The sequence below is a fragment of the Camelus ferus genome, chromosome 1 (genome assembly GCF_009834535.1).
Source record: "Camelus ferus isolate YT-003-E chromosome 1, BCGSAC_Cfer_1.0, whole genome shotgun sequence".
Classification (NCBI taxonomy): Eukaryota; Metazoa; Chordata; class Mammalia; order Artiodactyla; family Camelidae; genus Camelus; species Camelus ferus.
This window is the reverse complement of record NC_045696.1, coordinates 12,676,580-12,699,268: the sequence shown is the minus strand read 5'-3', so window position 1 is coordinate 12,699,268 and position 22,689 is coordinate 12,676,580. Positions and strand designations below refer to the sequence as shown.

The 22,689-nt window shown below is 35.9% G+C and overlaps 2 protein-coding genes across 3 annotated transcripts; both read right to left on the bottom strand.

Annotated features, from left to right (window-relative positions):
- Positions 1-2,375: 2,375 nt before the first annotated feature.
- N6AMT1 (N-6 adenine-specific DNA methyltransferase 1) lies at positions 2,376-14,628 on the bottom strand. 2 transcript variants are annotated; one of them, XM_006175260.3, is made up of 6 exons: positions 14,473-14,628; positions 12,462-12,548; positions 11,646-11,736; positions 7,548-7,631; positions 4,167-4,308; positions 2,376-3,097 (listed from the first exon to the last, which is right to left on the bottom strand). In XM_006175260.3, exons 1-6 carry the CDS (start codon positions 14,604-14,606, stop codon positions 2,991-2,993), a joined length of 645 nt encoding a protein of 214 aa, XP_006175322.2. In that variant the 5' UTR covers positions 14,607-14,628; the 3' UTR covers positions 2,376-2,990. The 2 variants fall into 2 exon arrangements, with proteins under 2 accessions (XP_006175322.2, XP_032332377.1); XM_032476486.1 differs by having other exon boundaries at positions 14,578-14,624.
- Positions 14,629-19,854: 5,226 nt separating this feature from the next.
- Positions 19,855-20,153, bottom strand: LOC116663289 (40S ribosomal protein S21-like). The gene has a single exon (XM_032478688.1). It carries the CDS (start codon positions 20,119-20,121, stop codon positions 19,855-19,857), a length of 267 nt encoding a protein of 88 aa, XP_032334579.1. The 5' UTR covers positions 20,122-20,153.
- Positions 20,154-22,689: the final 2,536 nt, after the last annotated feature.

Sequence of the window (22,689 nt, the reverse complement as noted above, 5' to 3'; positions counted from 1 at the left end):
TGATTCTGAATGTAGCCAAATTAAAAAATGAATTCTATAAAGGTGACTTAAAGAAATGGTATCCCATGTTCTTGGATTGGAAAAATTAGTATTGTTAAAATGGCCATACTACCCAAAGCAATTTACAGATTTAATGCAATCCCTGTCAAATTACCCAGGAAACTTTTCACAGAACTAATAATCATAAAATTTATACGGAATCACAAAAGACCCAGAACTGCCAAAGCAATACTGAAGAAAAGGAACAAAGCTGGAGGAAAAATCCTCCCAGAATTCAGACAATACTACAGAGCCACTGTGATCAAAACAGCATGGTATTGGCACAAAAACAGACATATAGATCAATGGAACAGAACAGAGGGCCCAGAAATAAACCCACAGACTTATGATCAGTTAATCTTTGACAAAGGAGGCAAGAACATACAATGGAGAAAAAAGACAGACTCTTCAGCAAGTGGTGTAGGGAAAACTGGACAGCTGCATGTAAATCAATGAAGTTAGAACACTTCCTCATACCATACACAAAAATAAATTTAAAAGGGCTTAAAGACAAGTATAAAACAAGATACTATAAATCTCTTAGAAGAAAACATAGGCAAAACATTTTCTGATATAAATCTGAGCAATGTTCTCCTAGAACAGACTACCCAGGCAACAGAAATAAAAGCAAAAATAAACAAATGGGACCTAATTAAACTTACAAGCTTTTGCACAGCAAAGGAAACCATAAGCAAAACAAAACGACAACCTATGGAATGGGAGAAAATATTTGCAAAAGATGAGACTGACAAGGGCTTAATTTCCAGAATATAAAAACAGCTCATACAACTTAATAACAAAAAAACCAACTCAATCCAAAAATGGGCAGAAGACTTAAACAAGCAATTCTCCAATGAAAACATACAAATGGCCAACAGGCACATGAAAAAATGCTCAGTATCTCTAATTATCAGAGAAATGCAAATCAAAACTACAATGAGGTATCATCACCTCACACCAGTCAGAATGGCCATCATTAAAAAGTCCACAAATGATAAACGCTGGAGAGGGTGTGGAGAAAAGGGAACCCTCCTATACTGTTGGTCGGAATGCAGTTTGGTGCAGCCATTATGGAAAACAGTATGAAGATTCCTCAAAAAATTAAAAATCAGCTTACCATATGATCCAGCAATCCCACTCTTGAGCATATATCCAGAAGAAACTCTATTTCGCAAAGACACCTGCACCCCAATGTTCACAGCAGCACTATTTACAATATCCAAGACATAGAAGCAACCTAAATGTCCATCAACAGATGACTGGATAAAGAAGCTGTGGTATATTTATACAATGGAACACTACTCAGGCATAAAAAAGAATAAAATAATGCCATTTGCAGCAAAATGGATGGAACTGAAGATTGTCATTCTAAGTAAGCCAGAAAGAGAAAGAAAAATACCATATATCAGTCATACGTGGAAACTAAAAAAAGAAAAAAGACACTAATGAACTTACCTACAAAACAGAAACAGATTCACAGACATAGTAAACAATCTTATGGTTACCAGGGGCAAAGGGGGTGGGAAGGGATAAATTGGGAGTTCAAGACTTGGGAGTATTAACTAGTATATATAAAATAGATAAACAACAATTTTCTTCAGTATAGCACAGGGAACTATATTCAATATCTTGTAGTAGCCCATAATGAAAAAGAATATGAAAACAAATACATATACATATGATGGAAACATTATGCTGTATACCAGAAATAATTGACACACTGTAAATTGACTATATGTCAATAAAAAAATAAATAAATAAAAATAAATTTGAGATTCCTTCCACTCTGGTCTTACACAGTCCTGCTCATTGGTTTTGATAAATACAGTTGATCCTTGAACAACACGGGGATTAGGGTGCCAACTCCCTCCTTCCCACTGCAGTCAAAAATTCACATATAACTTTACAGTCAGCTCTCCACGGCACCCAAGGATTCAACCAACCACTGATTGTGAAGTACTGTAGTATGCTATTTACTGGAAAAAATATGCATGTAAGTGGACCCTCACAGTTCAAACACATGTCGTTTAAGGGTCAACTCTATATTCTGAATGGTGGGGAAGTTACAGAAGACGTTCCTAAATTTAGCAAAAGCAATTTCTTAAAAGACATATGTGAGCTCTTAAAAATGTGATAAATTTGAGTGGTGAGTTTATTTACATACAACTCTCCTTGGTCTAAGGAAAAATGAAAGCAGTTTGAAATAAATATGCAAGAAGAAAACAGAAATATATGATACAGGATAAAAAGTAGGAAAAATGTGACCAGGGGGAAGAAAGGAAGCAGAAGCCATTATAAACAATAGAAAGAGAATGGAGACAGTAAGCAAATAAAGGTAAATTTAAAAAATTTTTATTTAATATAGAAGTAATACATTATTGTACAAAACATTACTACAAAAGAATGAAAGTTCCTCTATTCCACCTGTTATCTGCCATCAGAATTTCTTATATACACATATAAATACCCTGTTTTCCAAAAATAAACACATAGGTTAATATTATTTTGCAACTTGCTTTTTTTCACTACTCAATAGTGCATCATGAACCCCTTCTGGTTCAGTATATTCAGGACTGACTCGTGTTTAATAGCTGGATATGTCACTCAAGTTCAGTAACATGAATAGACTGTAATTTATATCCCTTTGCTGATGGACTTTACTATTACAAGTAATGCTGAAATGAACATCCTCTCATATATAACATAACTTTTATATTATATATATTCTCCATATATAATATACAAAATGCAAATTATACATATAATATATATACATTTACTTGCATTTGTGCAAATATTTCTGTAGCCTGACTCCTAGGTAAAAGGGAACGCCCTACCTTTCCACCTTTTCTGTATGAGAGATTTCTGACAATTTTACTCCTTAGCCAAGAAATGACTCCAGTTTCAAAATACGTTGAATGCATTCCGCTTTAAGAAGCACGTACTGTAGACTAGGATTTGGTGAACTTGAGGACTGAAAGGAATTCTTGGCCTGCTTGCCTGGAAAGTGCAGTGGTCCCTTGTAGACCTTTTGTTTTCATTATTTTCAAAATGTCTTCTAAAATAAAGATTAAAATAAAACGTTAATTTATTTGGTAAAGTGTGTATGATCACTAAACAGTTTAATAAGATGATAAATGCAGACTATTTACAAATTCTATTCATCTGAGAAAATAGCATATACCATGTAATTTCTAGTACAGTAAACTTGGATTTCAGACAGATGAGAGCACTCTGTATTTTCAAGGTGTTGCTGAGAATTCTAATCAGACTGAATGACTGTTTTGCAGTATGAGCCTACCCTGGACTCAACAGAAACATTACTTATACTTGTTATTACAGTAAATGATCCATTTTTTAGTTGCTTGCCTCTAACGCCTGCCCTATATCCTTGTGGATGAAAGACATCAACAAGGGTATGGGCAAACCACGTGGTGACACTGAAAAGTCATGGTAACTGAAGTAGCTTATTTCTTTTAGCAGTACTGAAAGAAGCAAAATCTTCCCTTTTCAAATAAGTAACACTAAAGAGACTAAACTAATAAAATGGAGTTACAAAAAATAAAAAACCCCAAAACCAACCAAACAAAAAAACCCCTAGTAATCATGACGTGATTTGAGGGGCTGAGAATATAATGTAGGAGATAAAAAGCAAGCCTGAGATGTACAGAAAAGAGAAGAAAGATTATGGTCAATTCAGTAATTTGAAAACCGAGACATAAAAATCAGTATCGGGAGATACCTTTCGTGGTAAAACTTCAGATGAACTAAAGAGCATATAGCAGAATCATCAAGGACACGAAGACTAGAAGATGGTGAGAAGGTTCACAGCAGTGAGGGTGAGGTGCGAGAAGAAGAAATTACAGATTTTGTATTTTAATATTAGTTTATAAATTAGGGGAAAAACTATTCCCCCCCCCGAAAAAAGACAATAGTCTTTAAAAGCAGAAAAATATACCTCTTACAAATCTTTCTCATCTTTCAACATGAATGCTGTGTCTATATTAGCTGCTGTGAGTGAGTACATTCTTTAACGGTCCAGGTTACTTAATAAATTACAGTCTTTGACATAATTAACCTTTATTTTAGCAAAGTAAATGGGTGAAAAATCAACTGGTCTCTATTACCTGGGTTGTTTTCCTTAGTGGTAACTAGGAAGAACAGTCCTCTTGGTGAAAGAAGGTCTGGAGCCAGGGGAAAGAATCTGTTCATGACTTCACGACCGTTTCTGCCACCAGCCCACGCCGCCTCTATCCCGTGACTTCCTACCTGTGACCAATTAGACAGATTCTTCTGTTTTTACTTAAGTTACATTTAAAAAGCTGAATCTTTCTGGCAGGTAACATTCACCGCATAGATATATATTTTGCATTTTGCTGCTGATGAAGAGACGGTATGAAAGTTGAAGCTGAACCCCATTGTTTCCTAGCATGTGGACCCTGTGTAAGTTTGTAATCTGGGTGAACTGGTTTCCTCTCTTATCTGTGAAATTATAAAAATAACAAGTTTCATCTGTAAAATTAGGAAAGTGATAAAAAAAACTATTTTTGTTCATTGTTAGAAATAAATGAGGACGTATATTTAAAGTTTAAGAACAGTGCCCTGCACGTATTAAGGACTTAATAATAGCTGTTACTACTAATACCATGTTTAAATTCTTGTACTTAATATAGAATAATTAGGAAGGAACTAGAAGGGAGAACTTGTATATAAGAGATCCACTTCCCAGAAACAAAGTTTCAAAATGTACCACGGCGTTTAGCTCTCTTCTAGATCCCTAGGAGCATGAATCACATAAACCTTTTTTAGGAGCCCATTTATTATATAAAGGTGCCCTGGAGCATTTTTCCCTATAATGATCTAACTATATAATAGAAATAGAACCCATGAGAGTTTATATAGTATTAAAAATCTTTAGATCCTTACCATTGTATATTGTTTTTAAAACTAAGGAAAACTTTGAAGAAATCACTCAAAAACTACTTAAACTCTAACACAATTATTTTCTTTCTAATCCCTTCAATAGTTTTTGTCCATATTTTAAATTATTTACATACAACTGTACATTCTGCTTTTATGGCATATATTTCCCCATTAAAAATAATTTATACCTATAACCATGTACATATATAATTTTACAAAAATGAGAAATATGTTCATATACCTGTTTAAAAAAAAAACTGTACTTTCCCCTTTTAGTATTTTGCTCATCTGTCACCACCCCAACCCCGATCTTCTACATAGACACACACACTGTTTTCCTTTTTCCTTTTTGTCTGTGTTTTACAAAGACAGGGTTCTATCTACATTCTTAGCTGTATCTCGCTTTTCTCACTCAACAATACCTTATGAAAAGCTCTTCATGTGATCAGGTATAGTTCTAACTCACTGTCTTAAGGGCTGCATAATATTTTATGGTGGAAAAGTATCATATCTTATTTAGCTACTTATGGGCATTCAGTATGCTCATCTGCTTAATTTTTTGGTATCTAATTTAAATTATTCACGTATTTATCATAAGCTTCTCAATACAATTTTCCACAAAATTAATCCTATTAGGGAATTTATCAGTTTGTTTTTTGTCCAGACTTTTCTCCTGGAGACTTTTCTTTCCTACCATTCCTAGGATTCCCTTTTTCAGGGGCTCATGTCTTCCTCTTCCTTGGTATATTGGTGGAGCCTGTTCTCCGGATGTGTCATAGGGCAAAGTGATCTGTGGACAGAGTGCATGCTGACGATGGCCTTTGCCAAGCCTGTCTCTGGTCACTGTTTTAGTGTAGACCAGGAGCCCTCTGTGCTGGACCCTGTTTACATGTCTCCCCAGGGACGCTCAGCCAGGTACGGCAGCTTGCACTAGAGATGGCCCTCCAGGAAGACTGCCTGGCACCGATCACATTCTTACAGGCCACAGAGGGGAGGCTTCCATCGTCGGAGGAGGAGTCATGTTTGGTGGTCTGCTGGCTGCCTGCTACCTGGGTCTTGCTGTGCCAGCTCGTGATCCTTCACAGGTCACAGAGACGAACCCACATTACCTAACCTCAAGTTTAGGGATGTAATCGTAAGTAAGGCCACAACTTTTTATATGCACAGACTCCTATTATTTGTATGTCTCCTGGACCTAACCTCTAAGTCTCTTAACTTTCACCTTCACAATTTCCTTATTTTTATCTTCATGCTCTATGCACAGGAATATTTCATAAGGTTTCCAAACCACTGATTCAAGTCTTGACAGAAACTACATTCTCTTCTAATTCATTTCCTAATGTTTAACTGTAAGACATGTATTTTAGCTCCAGGAAATCTTTGCTGTGCTGCTCTCCAGCCAAATGTTCAGCTAGTAGAAATTATGACACTAGTTCTCGCTGTTAGAACTGTGACAAAGCCCACGGCACTGTCCACGCTCAGTCATCTATACATCCCGGCAGCCACCAGCAAGCACGTAGCTTAGCAGAAGGAATGTGGGAGAAAGGAAGCCCGTTCGTGTCACCACGGTCCCAGAGTCTACCCTTCACCCAGTGGTCTTCCCAGTAGCTTATCGACCTGATAAACCATGATTTACTTAGTTATTTTTCTTCTGTTACATATATACTTCATATTATTTGCCATCATAAATAAAGATGCAACATATTTTTGTGAATTAAAATTTTTATTCTATCATTGAATGATTTTTTTCTCAATGAGATCTCAATGACTAAGATTACTGGACTGAAACATCTTTGTCACTCGTGAATTTTACTCCCATAATGCTTTCCTAAAGAGTTTTATTAAGCTGCATTTCTCTCAACTGCTGTTCACCTTAGGACAATGACCTCCCTTCTCACATGAATTCATACCTCAGGGGAGCAACAGCTTCTCCTGGTAGTAACAGGAGCAACACGGACCTTTCCCATCTTGGCAGAGGTGACGGTAACGTTCATCCGCCTTGCCAGAGAGTGCTCATCAAAAAACTCAAAGGAAAGCTAACCCTAGTCCGTTATTAAACTTTGTCTGCTTTGACCACTCTCTCTTTAAATTGGGAAATGATTAATATGGTGTTTATGTCTTCATTATTGAAAATTTTACAATCATGTATTTCAAAGTTATTTCTTTTTCCTAACTGAAATGAGAACGGGTTCCCCACCCCCTACTTCCTGATACCTGTGAAAGGAAGAAACCTGAGACTTTCAGAAAGAATTCCGATGTGAATTTAAGACTGATTAGAAATCTTTGGTTTTATAAATTTGTTATTCATGATAAAGGATACACACACACATATATGAATTTAAACACCATGGCCTGATCTGGATAGGATTTTAAAGAATGGATGGGGTCACAGTTTGTATTTCCATCAGTTTTAGGTTCCTTTCAAACGTCTACCAATAGAACCTAATTACTGACAATTATGAGTAAAATCAGAGCAGTTTGTGTTAATTAGCAGCTGATAACTGATGTCGTATGATGAAATATATTTGATTTTAGACAGAAATAGCTGAAAATATTAGTAATTTAAATTTTGTCTTCTGTCTTACCTCTTCAGGTGGAGTCACCACATAGGGGGGATTAAACACCAGAAGATCAACTTTTTCCTTCAATCTTGGTAGCAAGCCTTTGACCTAAATGTTCAAAATAGTCCGAGTTTTAAGCTGGGCTCAGAATTCAATCAATCAATCATTAAAAATACTCTTGTTTTTAGGAAAAAAAGTATTAGAGGATCAAAACTTGTAGATAGAAATGGAGATACTTTTACATTTTCATTCAAATAAAAATTATATGCAATTACATAAAAATAAGGAAATTAAAACTACTTATCAGGATGAACATAAATGTTCAAGAAAATCTCTGCTCTTCAACAGCTCACATGTTTATTTACACTCTGGGCTCACTTTCAGAAGATAACATAAGGAGGCAAGCTCTCATATATTCTGCACAGACTTAAACACAACTTTAAAGTTACAGCTGCTAACTTAGATATTTATTTCCTATTACCAAAGGAAATATTTTACAAGATAACAGAAAATATATCTAAATGACAAAAATATCATAAGACGAGATTTTTTTTTGATTCCTATTTCTTTAGTTACTTGTAAATGTATTGACTGAAACAATTAGATATCAAAGAAAGAAAAGACTGAAAATGGTGGGAAGAGACAACAAAAACATCAGTTGTTTGGCATTTTATAAATCTTTCACGTGAGTACAAATCTCCGTGGAACAACATGAAATACGTCTTTTTAAAGAAAGCGCATGTAGGGCAAACTGCCATTTAAAGTATTCCTCTGACTGAATTAAATAACTAAGTTTTAAAAAGACTATGTCTGGCTATGTTATTCTATACCTTCACAGGCACAGTAAAGGAAAAACACTGTATCTGGATGAGTTCTCATCCCTAAAGCCATTTCCTTCAATTATTGCTTTACACTGACCCTTAGCCACGACTTCTGATCCTGTTTCTTGAGATGGAGTAACTGAAGTACCTCAACGCAGTGTCCACAGTGTTAGTTATTTTATTAACATTCCCACATTTTTTCCCATATGTGCACAGGTGTTTACTGGATATTTTTCTTTAAACAGACCTTTTTTGTTAAATAAATTTGCTATAAAGGGAGACTTACATTAGTACTGTAAATGAACAATCAGTATTACTTCCTGAAAACAGAAATGACCACAAGAATAAATGCAATATAAATGAAAACATGTTATTGTCACAGTTACTGTTGCCAGTCTAAGAGTGACCCAGACTCGCGCTCTCTTGGTTAAAGGGGCATTTGTAGGTGTTTAAAAGGTGTTAAAGAACAGCACCAAGCTGAGACCTTCTCTTAGATGTAATCAAATGGCAGAAAGGGAATTCAAGAGGGAACAGCTTTTACATTATGTGATTCAAAATTAAAATACTCAGTAATACCATCTAAGTCTTGGGCATATCACTGAGCTACTTACGCTGTGAAAAACTGCCTTAGAATTTCCATTTTATCCAGGTTTCTAAAAGCAATCTCATCTGTATTAGCCTGTTAACTGTTAACTACGCAGTTCAAAGAGAACACATGAATAGTACCTTTGAAAAGAAGTTACTCTTCAAAGGTAACTGTCTTTCTTTACTCAATTAAAAGAGAAAAAAACATTTTAGGGGAAGTAATTCAGGTGTATCTTTGTCTGCAAGTAGAAAGATGATCAGTTAATCTGCTGTTCTATCTAGTAATAACACTGGAGCATGAGGAAGTACATTTGAAATAACCAAAAGCTTTATTTTCAATTCCATAAAGAAATTAAGTTTCCCAAATTGTAAAAAGAATTCAAAAACGTAATATTCTAGAAAATGTTGAGTAAGTAAATTAGAAAAGAATTTGCTTTGTAACTATTTACGATGGCCCTGAGGTACTATATACTAATACCATTTCAGCACTGGATTCTAAATAAAGGAACAAATTGAAATTCAAAAAAACCGCCCGAATTTTGGAGTTAAAAAGAAAATGGATTTAAATAAGAAAGCCTCTGTGGACTGGATATAAAGTTTATCTTCAGGCATCCCTCACCCATCCATATCCAGCTCTTAGACAGTCTCACAGCCTGAGAATATACCCAAGAATTGGGAATTAAGCAAAGAAGGCCTCTGACAAGAAGTTTTAAATCCACACAGCAAAACATACTTTATTTGTGTGAGAGGCACTGATCAGAGCCCCTTAACTCTTAGCTTAAATATAAGTCTAACTAAATTGACTGTTTGGTATTCTAGCACAAGGCACATGAAAAGAGAGAGGAAGCACTATCAGTGGGTATCAACGGGCGAAATAACGACAACATAAAGCAAGTGAAAAGAAGACAAAGAGGAGAGAAATAAAAACTCAGAATCACTGCAGGCTATAGCTACTGAGTGTAAAGGTGGAAACACCTGAAAAAACCTTAGTCATTACCCCATATAGTACAGAATAATAATTCATATTAATAACCCTGAATCAAAAAAAGGGAAATTTATGTTCACTGTTTTAAGGATGTAAGGAAATGCATAAGACATATTTGAAAAAGACTTTCTTCTAAACCTAAAAGTGAAATACAATAAAAGTACTACTTTGTAAGCAGTTAAATTCAGTTATCCAAAACAATGACTTTATTTTTTACGACAGTTGTGATAACCTATGTCCAGTGTTCTGAATATAAGAAATCTAAGAGTTCTGTAAACAGGTGGCAATGCCTATGCTCAAACTACATCTTCCTTCTTTCTTTGCCGCAAGTCAACATTCTGTATCATGGTCAACTTCACCCACAGAACGGATTCTGACAGCTTCAGAAGTGACTGCCACCAGTCATGTTCATCAGAAGATCTGGGCTTAAATTCTGGGTTTATCATTTTCTAAGTTATGCGACTTTCAAAAATGTGCCTCACCTGTTTCCACCTTTTATCAAAAATAGATATTCTGAATTTCTTCTATCTCTAAAGTTTTACTGTTATCAAAAACATATATTTATTACTAACGATGGACACATTAAAGAAACAACTTAAAAATTTAAAGAGCAAAATCACCACACTATCTTCATAAGTAAATCACCTAAGTACCTTTCTTGATAATCTAGTTTCTAATGGGAGTAATAACTTTTAGTGATATGTAAAGAATTTCTTCAATCTTTGGTTTAATTCCTTTTAAGCTGCTAAATCCTTTCTAAGTTTAAGAAGGAGAAAAGCTAAATATCCTTATTGGTATAAGAATAATAAAGGTCAAGAAGTACGGAAAGCACTTTATATTCCTTATGCCCTGAGCATGCTATTATGATTTTTGCTTATAAAAAGGCATTTCCCATTTAAAACTGAAAAAAAAGTTCAAAATTATCCAAGTCTGACTAATATAATCTAAAATATTTTAAAAGCTGCAACTGAAAAACGTATGATGTGTCACTTAAAACGATGGTTCTGCAGTTGTCATTTGCTGTTTTTACCTGCCCAGGACTCATTCAGCCTTTCTTCTGATTACGTCTCCTTGACTTTCACTGGGGAAACTACATCCTCTCATTCTCAATCCAAGTGGTCTGGGTGGGGTTTATCCCAACCCAGCTGCTGGAGTGGCCCTGTGACTCAGGCCTAAGCCAATCATGTTCGTATTTCAATCCCCCTTGACCACAGTAAGAGACGGAGAGATAGGTACATGACCGAAATTGGTACAAATGGTACTCATTCTGGCGCTTTGCTAGAGCAACTGAACAGAAAGTATTTCTCTCCCTGAGGGGTTTCTAAGAAATAAGATATGGACATGCAAACATCTTGTTCCTATGAAGGGAAAGACTGACCAGGAATAGAGCCATTAGAGAGAAGTTCAGAGCTAAGAAAAAGATGCCTGTAACATCATTTGAGTTCCTGAAGCCAGCTGTCTGAAGCCATCTACTCTTATTATTTAAGCCAGTTTGATGGATTCTCTTCACTTCTGTCTGAAAGATATCTCATCTGTATAAGCCAATAGAAAGTTTTTTTGAATTACGGAAAAGATGGATTATATTAGTCAAGAATTTATTTTGTTTAGTGGGTTAAAAGTTTATTAACTAATTAATCACCCAAGATTCCTTGACCTAAACCATCCTGACCTTAACTTACCTGAAAAGAAAATTAATCATTACAGTACTGGACAAGAAGACTAACAGCTTACCAAATCTGTAATTATTGGTTGAATGTGGACTTTGTTACAGCGTGCTGTCTCCAGAGTACACAGTGCTGCCTCAGGGTTGACATCCGTGCATCTATAAAAAGAAAAGAAAAAAAATTATATCCTATATCTATGGACAAAAATTCAAATAGCCCATTCCTTTTACATGAAGCAGATTTAGAAAAAACTTAGAATGCTTTAGTAATGGTGAATAAAAAAGAACCAAGATTTGTTATACTGATGGAAAAGACTGTTATATTGTTACAATGTTCAATAGTAGAATACACTTACATGTACACATAGCTGAAGGAATTTATTAAATTATGAATCCAACAAAGGAATACTATGTAGCTACCAAAAATGAAATTAAAAAGGAAAATGCTCATGATACTAAATGATATTAAATGAAAAACATGGGAAATGAAAAAAAAATGAAGGAAACACACTTGGACTATGTGTGGTAAAATTTATAGGTTATTTTTATTTTCTTCTTTAATTTTCTATATTTTAAAATCTCCTAAAAAGAAATTTTAGTAACTTCCAATTTTTTCTGGTAATCAAATTATCTAAGATAATAACTTAGAGATGACCTAAAAGTATTATGCTGCTTCTATAATTCCATAGTATTATGGAACAGTTTTGAACATGGTTAATTTTTAGGGAAGCATAATTTGCAACCTGAGTCCTTGTTATATATACTTAAATAGACACTACTGGATACATGTTATCTACTTAGAAAAATGATTTCATCCAATCAGTCATATCCACAGTGAATCTCTTAGAGTAAGATATGGATGGAATTTGTATACTTACACTTACATGAACAAAACTTGAGGACCTATCATAGAGGCTAGGAATGCAGATACCACTCCAGAACCTGACCCTACTTCAAGGCATATTTCTACCCTAGGAAACCAAAATAAAACAAATATTAGTACAATAGCATTAAAATACACATCACAGAAAATAACTCATGCTACTTTTAATGTCCATTTCTTCAGCAACATCTCTCACCTATAAATATATGGAAATACAAAATAAATTTATAATAAGCTATTTTCGGACAACCACTTTGTGCTCATTTACTGCAGAGCCCAAAACTGTCAAAATCTTGGGTGTGTAATTTAAGTCTGTAAAATAGTATTATAATAGATGGATTTCAGTTAATTTTACAAAACATTACATACAAGCTGTGGAATGTTAATTTAGGGTTGGAAATATTAATATGGAAGACATCAGCCCTTCCCACAAGGAACGCTAGTTTGGTACTCCCTAAAATGATAGGGTTAGTATCATTACAGTATTTATTCATGAAAGACATTTTCTGTATCATTTTAAAGTAATTCATAAATCCATTAACATACCCCCGGGGAAGAAAAGTTCCCCCATTCTATTGATAACAGATTTAGAGCAGCAAAGAAGTTCCCTATTTGTACAGCTCTACACTGAATTGGGAAAATACTTGAGCATCTTATCTTAGAATATTAAGAATACTCTTAAGAATGCTATTGAATATAATAAATTCTTGATCCTACCGTATTTGTCCTTGCCTATTATCTTATATGTACATCAAAGGCACTAATTATCCCCATTACAGAAATAGGTTTGATGGGACTTAGGGCCCTCTCTAGCAATTAACCTCCCAAACAACTACTCAAAAACAACAAACTCTAGGGCTTAGGGAACCATTCCACAAGCCTTTAATGTGCTCTAAGAAGGTCTGTTGAATCTTCCCAGGCAGCCTCTATTTGAAAATAACTATGATAGCCTCATGAATAATTAGAATTCCAAGACCAGAAATATCCAAGACTTTAAAACACAATCAGCTCCTTTTACAGCATACTTTGCAAGGCAATTTGTGCTTGTAAATTTTTCTGGAATATCTTGAGAATAAAAGACAAGTTATAAAACAGTACTGTTCCATTCTATATTCCAGTAAACACCCAAATTCCATCGTTTATAATGAAAAACAAGTTTAATAAAAGTTAGGGCATTTTATACATGGAAAAATCTGACCAAGAGGGATAAATAAACACAATACGGATTTTTGAAGTCTGACAGCTGTTTGCTTCATCCTGAGAAAATCCATTTCAAGGCTTGATCTTAAAATAAATCTAATTATCCTGACAGAGTAGATACTCATTCTTTTTACTAATTTAAAATTTATAGTAAGCACTTCAACAAGTCAACATTAATACTTACTAGGTGCTAGAATATATTCTACAGGTTTGCTAGCTGACTGTAACTTTAAATTTTTTACAATTAAAAATGAAAAATTCAGTACTAGTCACATTTCAAGTGCCCAGTAGCCACATGAGGCTAATGGCTGTTGCTAGACAGTTAAGTATGCTATTCAGTGGTTTAAAATACACTTCCCTACTCCAGTATTTCATAACCTCATTTTGTTTTCGTTCCCTTCCATTGCTAGAGGATGCTTTTATGTACTGAGTAAATTAAATGATGCCACGAGATAATAATATTTACTAAAAACTGTATTATTAACAAGACGCAGTGTTTTCAGAGCGTCCTGGTTTTGAATGTTACAATTTCTGGCCTTAGGGGCATATATTTCCCTGATAAACAGCTGATAAGAAAGGTACAGCCTGCTGTGGTAAGGAGGCACGGAGCCCCTGAAACAAAAACACCATTTCGGCAAAAGCAGATCCCTGGAACATGTTTTAAGTGTATCTACAGGAATATCGTCAGCTGCGGTGTGCTGGTGTCAACCAAGTGCCAAGTGGGCCGACACCGCCTCCTCTCGGGAGGGCTGCGCCACCGCTCCAGGATTCCCAAGACCTCTTCTGCGGGGACCCCCCCACCCTCCTCGCACCCCGTGAGTTCAGGCGCCGCCGCCTCCAGCGCGTCCAGCAACAGGAACGTGTCCTCCGCGGGCTCGTACACGTCGCTGAAGGCGCCGCGGCCCACATGCCCGTACAGTGGCGTGGGGAAACTGGGCGCCGCCATGTCTTTCTTCTCCGACCCACGCGCATGCGCCACAAGTGCGCATGCGTACATGCAAGGGCGCGGGCCCGGCAATGGGGGCGGGGCACGGGGGGGCGGAGAGTCGCCTCGCTTACAGTTTGCCGGTGGATGCCTTCGGAATTTCTGGTTAGATATTGTATAATCTGCAGCTACTGACATTTGCTTTCTTCTTTAGAATATTAAGATTTATTTTATTTTATGGGATAGCACTGGGTAGAGGCATAGTCTCTTGTGTCTGACTGAGGGTAATGTTTCTTTCCTTCTACTTTAGAAGTTTTCTTCTATACGTAATTTGCAAAAGTTTGAACAAATACATATGGTTACTAAATTTTACCTTTTTTTTTCTTTTACAAATGCTGGACTATCAGCTTTGAGTTTTAAGATTAAGCTTTTTTTCCTCATTTCATTTTTTACTGTAGTATATTACAAAAATTGTCTTACTGAGGTTAGGAATGTGCCCTTTTCATAAACCTCACTCGAAACAAAGTGATGCATTTTTCTTTTAATACACTGCTGAATTTGGAATGCTAATAATCTGGCTCTGTTTTGTATCAGGATTATGCTGTCCTTAGGTCACTGTTTCTGGAACATTTGGTAGAACTTACCTATAAAACTGGGCTTGGTGCCTTTTTTAGTGGGTAGTTCTCTGATGTTTTGGGGTACCTTCTGTAGGTTACTAGACTATTCAGTTACTTTTTGACTATTTTGACTATTCAGTTACTTTACTCATTCTTTTTGAGTTGATTTTTGAAATTTCTTTCCCAATAAAACATATTTACATCTAGTTTTTTAAATTTGACAAATAAAAACACAGAAAAGTACTTGGATAACGTTTTTAAAAATCTTAAATACCCACCACCCAGAATTGACAATTGTTAGTATACTCATGTTTCCTTAAAATAGTTTTAAAATATAAGAACCAAAATATTACAAATGAAATGGATGTTCTTTGTGTACTCACCTTCAGTTCAATTTTGTAATTCTCAATCCAAAGTATCTTCTCTTGTGGACTTAGTATGCATCTAACCCATGTTTTTAAGCTTTTACATTCATATATTCATGAACAACATCTGATCTATTTATGTTTTCAAATTTATATAACTGGTAGTAGATTGGACATACTGTGTTTTCAATTTCTTTTTTTTTTTTTACTCAACATTATCTGAAATTTATTATGTAAAGTTAGTTTACTCCACTTAATTGCCATACAGTTTTTTTATTCTTTGAAAATATAAAACAATTCTATCTGGAATGGATAAATATCAACTGGTAAACATTTAGTTTTTTCCCGGTTTTCACTATTATGAACACTGTAATTAACTTTCTTAAACATGATTTTTCTGGTCTTTTACAGAAATTTCCTGGAATTCAACCTGGAGTAGATCAGCAGGGTTGTAATATATACACATTTTAAATTTTACTAGACATTTTCAAATTCCCAAATTTCTCCCCAAACTAATTTTATTTATTGATATTTCTGTCACCTCTTGGTGGCAGATTTTAATATTTAATTTAATATTGTTAAATTTATTTTTTGTTTATTTTAAATTAAATTGATCTAATTGCTAATTGAGATTAGGCGTGTGTTTATATTTTCTTTATTTGAGTTTCTTCCTTTGTGAATTGTCTGTTCATTTTTGCTTAATTTTCCTTTTTTATTTTGTTTTATTTATTTATTTTGGGGGGAAGGTAATTAGGTTTATTTTGTTATTGGAGGTACTAGGGATTGAACCCAGGACCTCATGCCTGCTAAGCACATGCTGTACCCCTGAGCTATCCCCTCCCCTGTGTTTTTATTTTTATCAAAATTGGTAACATGCATAAGATAAATAATTGAACATGCTTATTATGAAGAAACAATCCACTCTAGCACCCCACACCCAATTTCTCATGTCTCATTTCCTAGGGGTGATCATTTTCAACTTTTAACTGTTTCTTTGGCCATTTATTCCCATATCTCTATATACTAAGCTTATAATGATATTACTTAATTTCTCAACGTTAACATTATCTGTTGCATACCAATGGTAGCAGGTAACATTCTCATGATAGAAGAATTTAGTTTTCCTGCCTCAAATAAACAAATGTGATCGCCAGTTCCTTTCACCTCATCTTCTCAATATGATTGTCATGATTTTTTTTACATTATTCTATTTATATAAATGCTACTCAAAACAGATGTGTATTATACCAGTTACATTTGTTTTCCTGTACAACTTTTTGCTTGTCCTTAAAGTTAGTAATTATCTAGTGTATTAGTTTCCTAGCCCTGTTATAGAAAATTACCACAAACTAAGTGGTTTAAAACAACGGCAGTTTATTCTTTCATAGCTCTGGAGGTTAGAAGTTCAAAGTCAAGGTGTTGGAAGGGCCATGCTCTCTATGGAGGCTCTAGAGAAGAATCCTTCCTTGCCTCTCACAACTGCTGGGGGTGACCAGCTATCCTTGGCCTTCCTTGGCTTGTGACAGCATAGCTCAGGTCTCTGCCTTGGTTTCCACTTGGCCTTCTTTCCTGTGTGTCTTAATAGCTCCGTTTCTCTCCTTACTAGGACACCAGTCGTTAGATTTAGGGCCCTACCTATTCTGGTATGACCTCATTTTAACTTGATTCTATTTGCAAATAAGAACACATACATAGAGATAAGGGTGGTGGATGGTTTAGGACTTCAGTATATCTTTTGAGGGAATACCATTCAACCCACAACACCTAGTAATAACTACTTTTTCATTTGCATAGTTTTCTACATATCACAATTCAGCCTCAAGTTCTCTTCTAATTGTTTACCCCTGCCTGCCCACCACCCCACCATCCCAATATATTTAAAGACATTGAGCAATCTGATTATTTCTATCTATCTATTTAGGCACCAGACTTTGGGGTTCTTTCCTTAGTTTTGCCCTTTCAACTTCATCCTCAAGCTAATCTTCCTTTTGATACCAAGATGGTTGCCTCTTTACAGCTTCATATCACCAAATTCAGTGGAAGAATCTTTTTTTCCAGTTGCTTGCACAGAAATCCTATCATTTATTCTTTCTTACTGGCTCCGAATAGGTCATGTGCTAATGATTGAATCATCATGTGGCTATGTGGAGGAAGTGATCTCTTCCCCCATTTCTTGGTACCCAAGGTGGGGCCTTACCACACCAGAGAGCCAGAATGGTCCGCCAGAGCAAAATTGTTGTGCTGCTGTGGATGCTGGGCAAAAAATACAAAATGTCTACTAATTAGAAATTTTTATATATGTTTGGTAATTATTTTCCTTCAGTTTGTTATTGCATTTTGATTTTGTTTTCCAGTATATTTTGCTATACAGATATTTTAAAATATTTATTAAATCTATCTTTAAAGCTTCTGATTCTTGTAGTGTGCTTAGAAATGTCTTTCCTACTCTCTTTTCTTGAAAAGGAAGTTTATTTTCTGGTTTTAAAGTATAGACTTCACTATATTAATTGGATCTACCTTATTAATTAGGTCTTTAGATATTCTTGAATCTTATTTTGTATCTACTTGATTTTTATGGCCTGAATGAGGTTATTTAATGTTTATAATAAATATAATAAAAAGTCTTTTATTATTAGACTACTTTTGTCTACTTATATGTTTTTTGGTAGCTTTGGTTTTTGAATTTTCATTATATGCCAATTGGAGCCTTGATATTTATGATTGATACGTCTTAATTGAGGTCTTGCTTGCTTACTATGAAATGTCTCTTTGTCTTGCTTACTGTTTTTTGTTGTGAATTCAAAGTTGCTTAAAATTAAGAACACAACACTGCTATATTTTTGTTTCCATTTTCTTGCTATGCCTTTGTTCTTTTTTTCAGTGTCATTTTTTTACCCTTAAACTTGAAAAAAATTTTTTTTGCAGGGGCAGGTAATTAGGTTCATTTATTTATTTGGTTTTTCAGTGGAGGTACTGGGGCTTGAACCTCATGCATGCTAAGCGTGCACTCTACCACTTGTTCTATATACCCTCCCCCCCCCTTAAACTTTGATACACACGTGCACACACATGCGCACTCACACACAAAAATGTTATTTTCTCACGATTCAGCTATTGATCAGCATCATATCCTTTCTTAATAAAGATAAACATCCTAACAGGCTTTCACTTCTGTTTCTCCTAATGTCTCCCAATTCTACTTCCCATGTTGAGATCGCCTGAGAATTTAGATGATACTCTTTGATTTTTTAAAAAACAGCAAACAGTGATTTTAATTTAACTATTTTACTGGCTCTCTGATCCACATATTTATAGTAGTCTGTGTTTTTCCTAGGACTCATACTTAGCTGGAATATATCCTCTGTTAATTATTTTTGATGGTACTATCCCAAATATCTTTATTTCACTCTTCAACCTAAGAAGTAGTTAGTATGTATAAAGATTTCTAGACTGAGAATCATTTTTCCTTAGAATTTTGAAAATATTTCTCCAGTGTCTACCTAACATCCAGTGCTGCTGATGAGATGTAATGCCATCTTGAGTCTTACTCCTTTATAGAAAATTTAATTTGACCCTGGAAATGTTTATTTTTGGTTTTCTGAAAGACTCAAGGTAAGAGGAGCATATTCATATGTATATCTTTATGTGTGATCGTTTATTTTATTTGTCAGTTTGGCTGAGCCATCATTTCCAGAAATTTGGTCAAACTTTATTCTGGATGTTTCTTTGAAGGTGTTTTCAAATGAGATTTAACATTTAAATCAGTTCACTTAGAGTAAAGTAGATTGCTCTCCACAATGCGGATAGGCCTCATCCAATCCGCTGAAAGTCTGAATAGAATAAAAGACTGATCTCCCCAGAACAAGAGGGAATTCTGCACCAGATAACCTTTGAACTTGCACTGCCGCCATCATTTCTTTCTGGGTCTCCAGCTTGCTGGACTGCCTTACAGATCTTGGGACTTCTTAGCTTCCGTAATCACCCAAGCCAATTCCTTAACATAGAACTCTTCCTATATGTACACATCCTGGTTCTGTTTCTCTGGAGAACACTGACTGGTTTTTTGTTTTTGTTTTTGTTTTTTTTAAATTTTTATCTTGTTGAATACTTGATAGACTCTTTCAATGTGATCAGTCTCTTTCATCGGTTCTGGGAAATCTATTTGTATGTTTTTCTTTGATTTTAACTCTCCTCATTCACTGTTCTTGGCTCCTGGAAATCCAGTCATATAGTTGGAGATACACCTAGATGTCTTCGGGTCTTTTTTGGGGGAGGGGGGGTCACTGTTTATTTATGACAAATATTCCACATCCATGATCTTTTCCAGAAATTCTTTGAGATGATGCCGTTGGCCTTGGCCAGTGGGAGAGTGGAGTCATCTGACTCGCCGATCCTGTGAGTAGCCCCGTGGATGGCGTAGGTTTTTAACTGGCGGTTGAACCTCAGCACGTTCGTCAGGATGGACGCGTGGTCCTCAGCGCCGATGATGCGGTTGCTGGCAGAGCATTTCCGCGGCTCGTACAGGTCCATGAACTCGCCGGCAACATTCTGCATGATGAGGCCGCGCCTGACGGCAGCACGCTGAGCGTGAGTGCAGAAAGGGATCGGGGTGGGGCGGGGGGTATTTTTATTCTGTCTGTCTTAGATTTGGCAGCCTGAAACAGACTCTGGAGTGGAGATCTGTGTACAGGAAGTTCATTGGCAAAGTCTTCTAAGAAACTGTATCTGTGAGGGAGAGAGAAGCAGGATAGAGTAAGGGGAGAAGTTGAGCTGTGATGCAGTTGCAACCAAGGGCGCAGCTGACCTTACTTACCTGGAGTTCTGGAGCTGAGATGAACCTTCGGACTGTCCTGAATTCAAGCAAGGGGACTTGTGTGCCTTTGGGGAGAGGACATAACCTTGAGCAGACAGTTCTCCTTCCTGAGGGCAATTCCTGGAGAGAGGCTTGGCTGTGAGCTGTCAGCAGCCAACAGGTGGTGGAATGAGTGCCTTGGTCCCTAAGGGGAAATCTGGGTGGTACATCACAGCACCCTCTACACAATCTGTTTGTCATTTTTAGGGAGATTTAGGTTGTCAGCTAATACATTATCTCTTTAGTTGAATATAGTCTGCTTTTTGTCTTTTCTATTCAGATTTTTATTTAGCAAGCCTTTTTCCCCCCAGTATAGGGTTTTAAAAAGTAATAATCTTTTGTTTCATGGATATAGTATCTATTCTCATCCCTCTGAGATTTTCAATTGTACTTTTTTTTTGAAGTTTCCATTTGTTTGCTGTATAAATTCTAATTTGTCTGGTGGTTTTCTTTATTCATTAGGTTGTATGTTTCTCTTTCATGGTGTTTATTTACTTCAGATCTTTAATTTCTGGTTGGACGCTCATCTTTGTATTGAGGTTTTGTTAGCCTGTGTATGAAAGCAGTATGCATACTACAGTCAGCCTCCAGGGATTTTAGAAGATAAGGTGTGCTACGAGGCAGGGCACACCAGTAACTTCTCTTAAGGAAGGGGAGCTTCCTGTTTCTCTTAAGCATGGCCTTTGACCCAACACCCACATCCAATACTCCAGTCTGTATCTGTTATCTATTCAAGGCATGGAGTTTGAGGTAGCTCTAATGTTGATGGAATCAGCCACCCTGGTGGTTGCTCCTGGACTCCCTCCAACTCCTTATGTTCCCATCCTCTACACTTGATGTTCTCCTGGAATTACTCCTGACTTTCCTCCGACAGAAACATACTTCCTGCTCTTTTTTCAGGATGAGTAGAACACTATCACCTCACTCCCACTATCCTTTCCATCTTCCTTATAGCAAGTTTTCCTGAGTTACTGAGGCTGCAACCCTCAAAACTATGTTTTTGAGATTCCCCTGAAGCTCCAGTTTTAGATGAAATTTAACTCCCACCAGTTATTTACAACCACATAAAATTTGAAAGGCATAATGGAAGAGTCAGAGGCTGACTTCTTGCCTCTTATTTCTGCTGGCAAGCCAAGTTGCAGAAGAGTTTGATTTTTCTGCAACAACTGTGGCAGGATTCTCAGTCTTAGGCCTCTAGCTTCATAGGTATTGAGAAGCAGAGCAAAATTTCTTCACTTTGCTGCTAAGGTTGGGGGCATATGGATTCTGGGTCTGGAGTTAGCAGCTGTAGCAGCTGATCACTGATTCCATGGTTTCCTGACTGTGGCAGTGCCAGGAGCTCAGTTCTGTAATGTGACTTTAACAGGTGTTCCTGGAAGTTCAGTTTAGAGCTGATCTTCTTTAAAACCTTCCAATGATTATAATACCAATTGGATATCCTATAAAAAATTCCTTTTAGTTTGAACTAACTAGAGTGGATTCTGTTGTATGCAACAAAACCCTCACTGATATATGGGGATTCTCTGTATTTTCTGGTATGTGGTGGTAATGCCTTATTTCAGAGATGTTTTACATTTGCTATTTTAAGGGTGTTTGGCACCATCCCTATTAGTGGTTTTGGTGGTATGGTAGTGAAATCCAATGCTTGGTCAGCAAGCTACAATATATACAATAGATAAACAACAAGGTCCTATGGTATAGCACAGGGAACTATATGCAATATCTTGTAATAACCTACAGTGACAAGGAATATAAATGGAATATATATATGATTGAATTGCTGTGCTGTACACCAGAAACTAACACAACATTGTAAATCAACCATACTTCAAAAAAAAAAATAGAAGCACTAACCTATTATCAATTTTTTTTTTTTTACTGAAGTATAGTCAGTTACAATATGTCAGTTTCTGGTATACAACACAATATCCCAGTCATGCATACACATACATATATTTGTTTTCACTAATAGCAAGCTTTAGTAAGCATAAACAATTGAAACATAAATTTCATGTCACTGGGCTCTGATGTCGAATACTAATCGTCCAAGTAAACTAATAAGAAAATAATAGTTTAAATGTTGGATAATAAAGCTGATAGAAAAAAAATGCTTAATCAGGCATTTTGATTTTGTGTTCCTAGTGAAAGTTCTTTTTTCTCAGAGGCAATGGAGTCTAATAGCATACTGTAACAAGGTATATTTCTTCTCTTAAAAAGGCTTTGGTACAAGCCTCTTGCATAAAAGATAATACCCTTCTTTTTTTCTGGCA

Excerpts from the sequence above, each read along its gene's own strand:
- N6AMT1 (XM_006175260.3), bottom strand. The coding sequence starts at position 14,606 with ATGGCGGCGCCCAGTTTCCCCACGCCACTGTACGGGCATGTGGGCCGC. Across the intron at positions 4,309-7,547 it reads TGGTGACTCCACCTGAAGAG|GTAGGAAGTCACGGGATAGA; the intron begins GTAAGACAGAAG and ends AATTGGTCACAG. Across the intron at positions 3,098-4,166 it reads CACTAAGGAAAACAACCCAG|AAGACATTTTGAAAATAATG; the intron begins GTAATAGAGACC and ends TCTTTATTTTAG.
- LOC116663289 (XM_032478688.1), bottom strand. The coding sequence starts at position 20,121 with ATGCAGAATGTTGCCGGCGAGTTCATGGACCTGTACGAGCCGCGGAAA.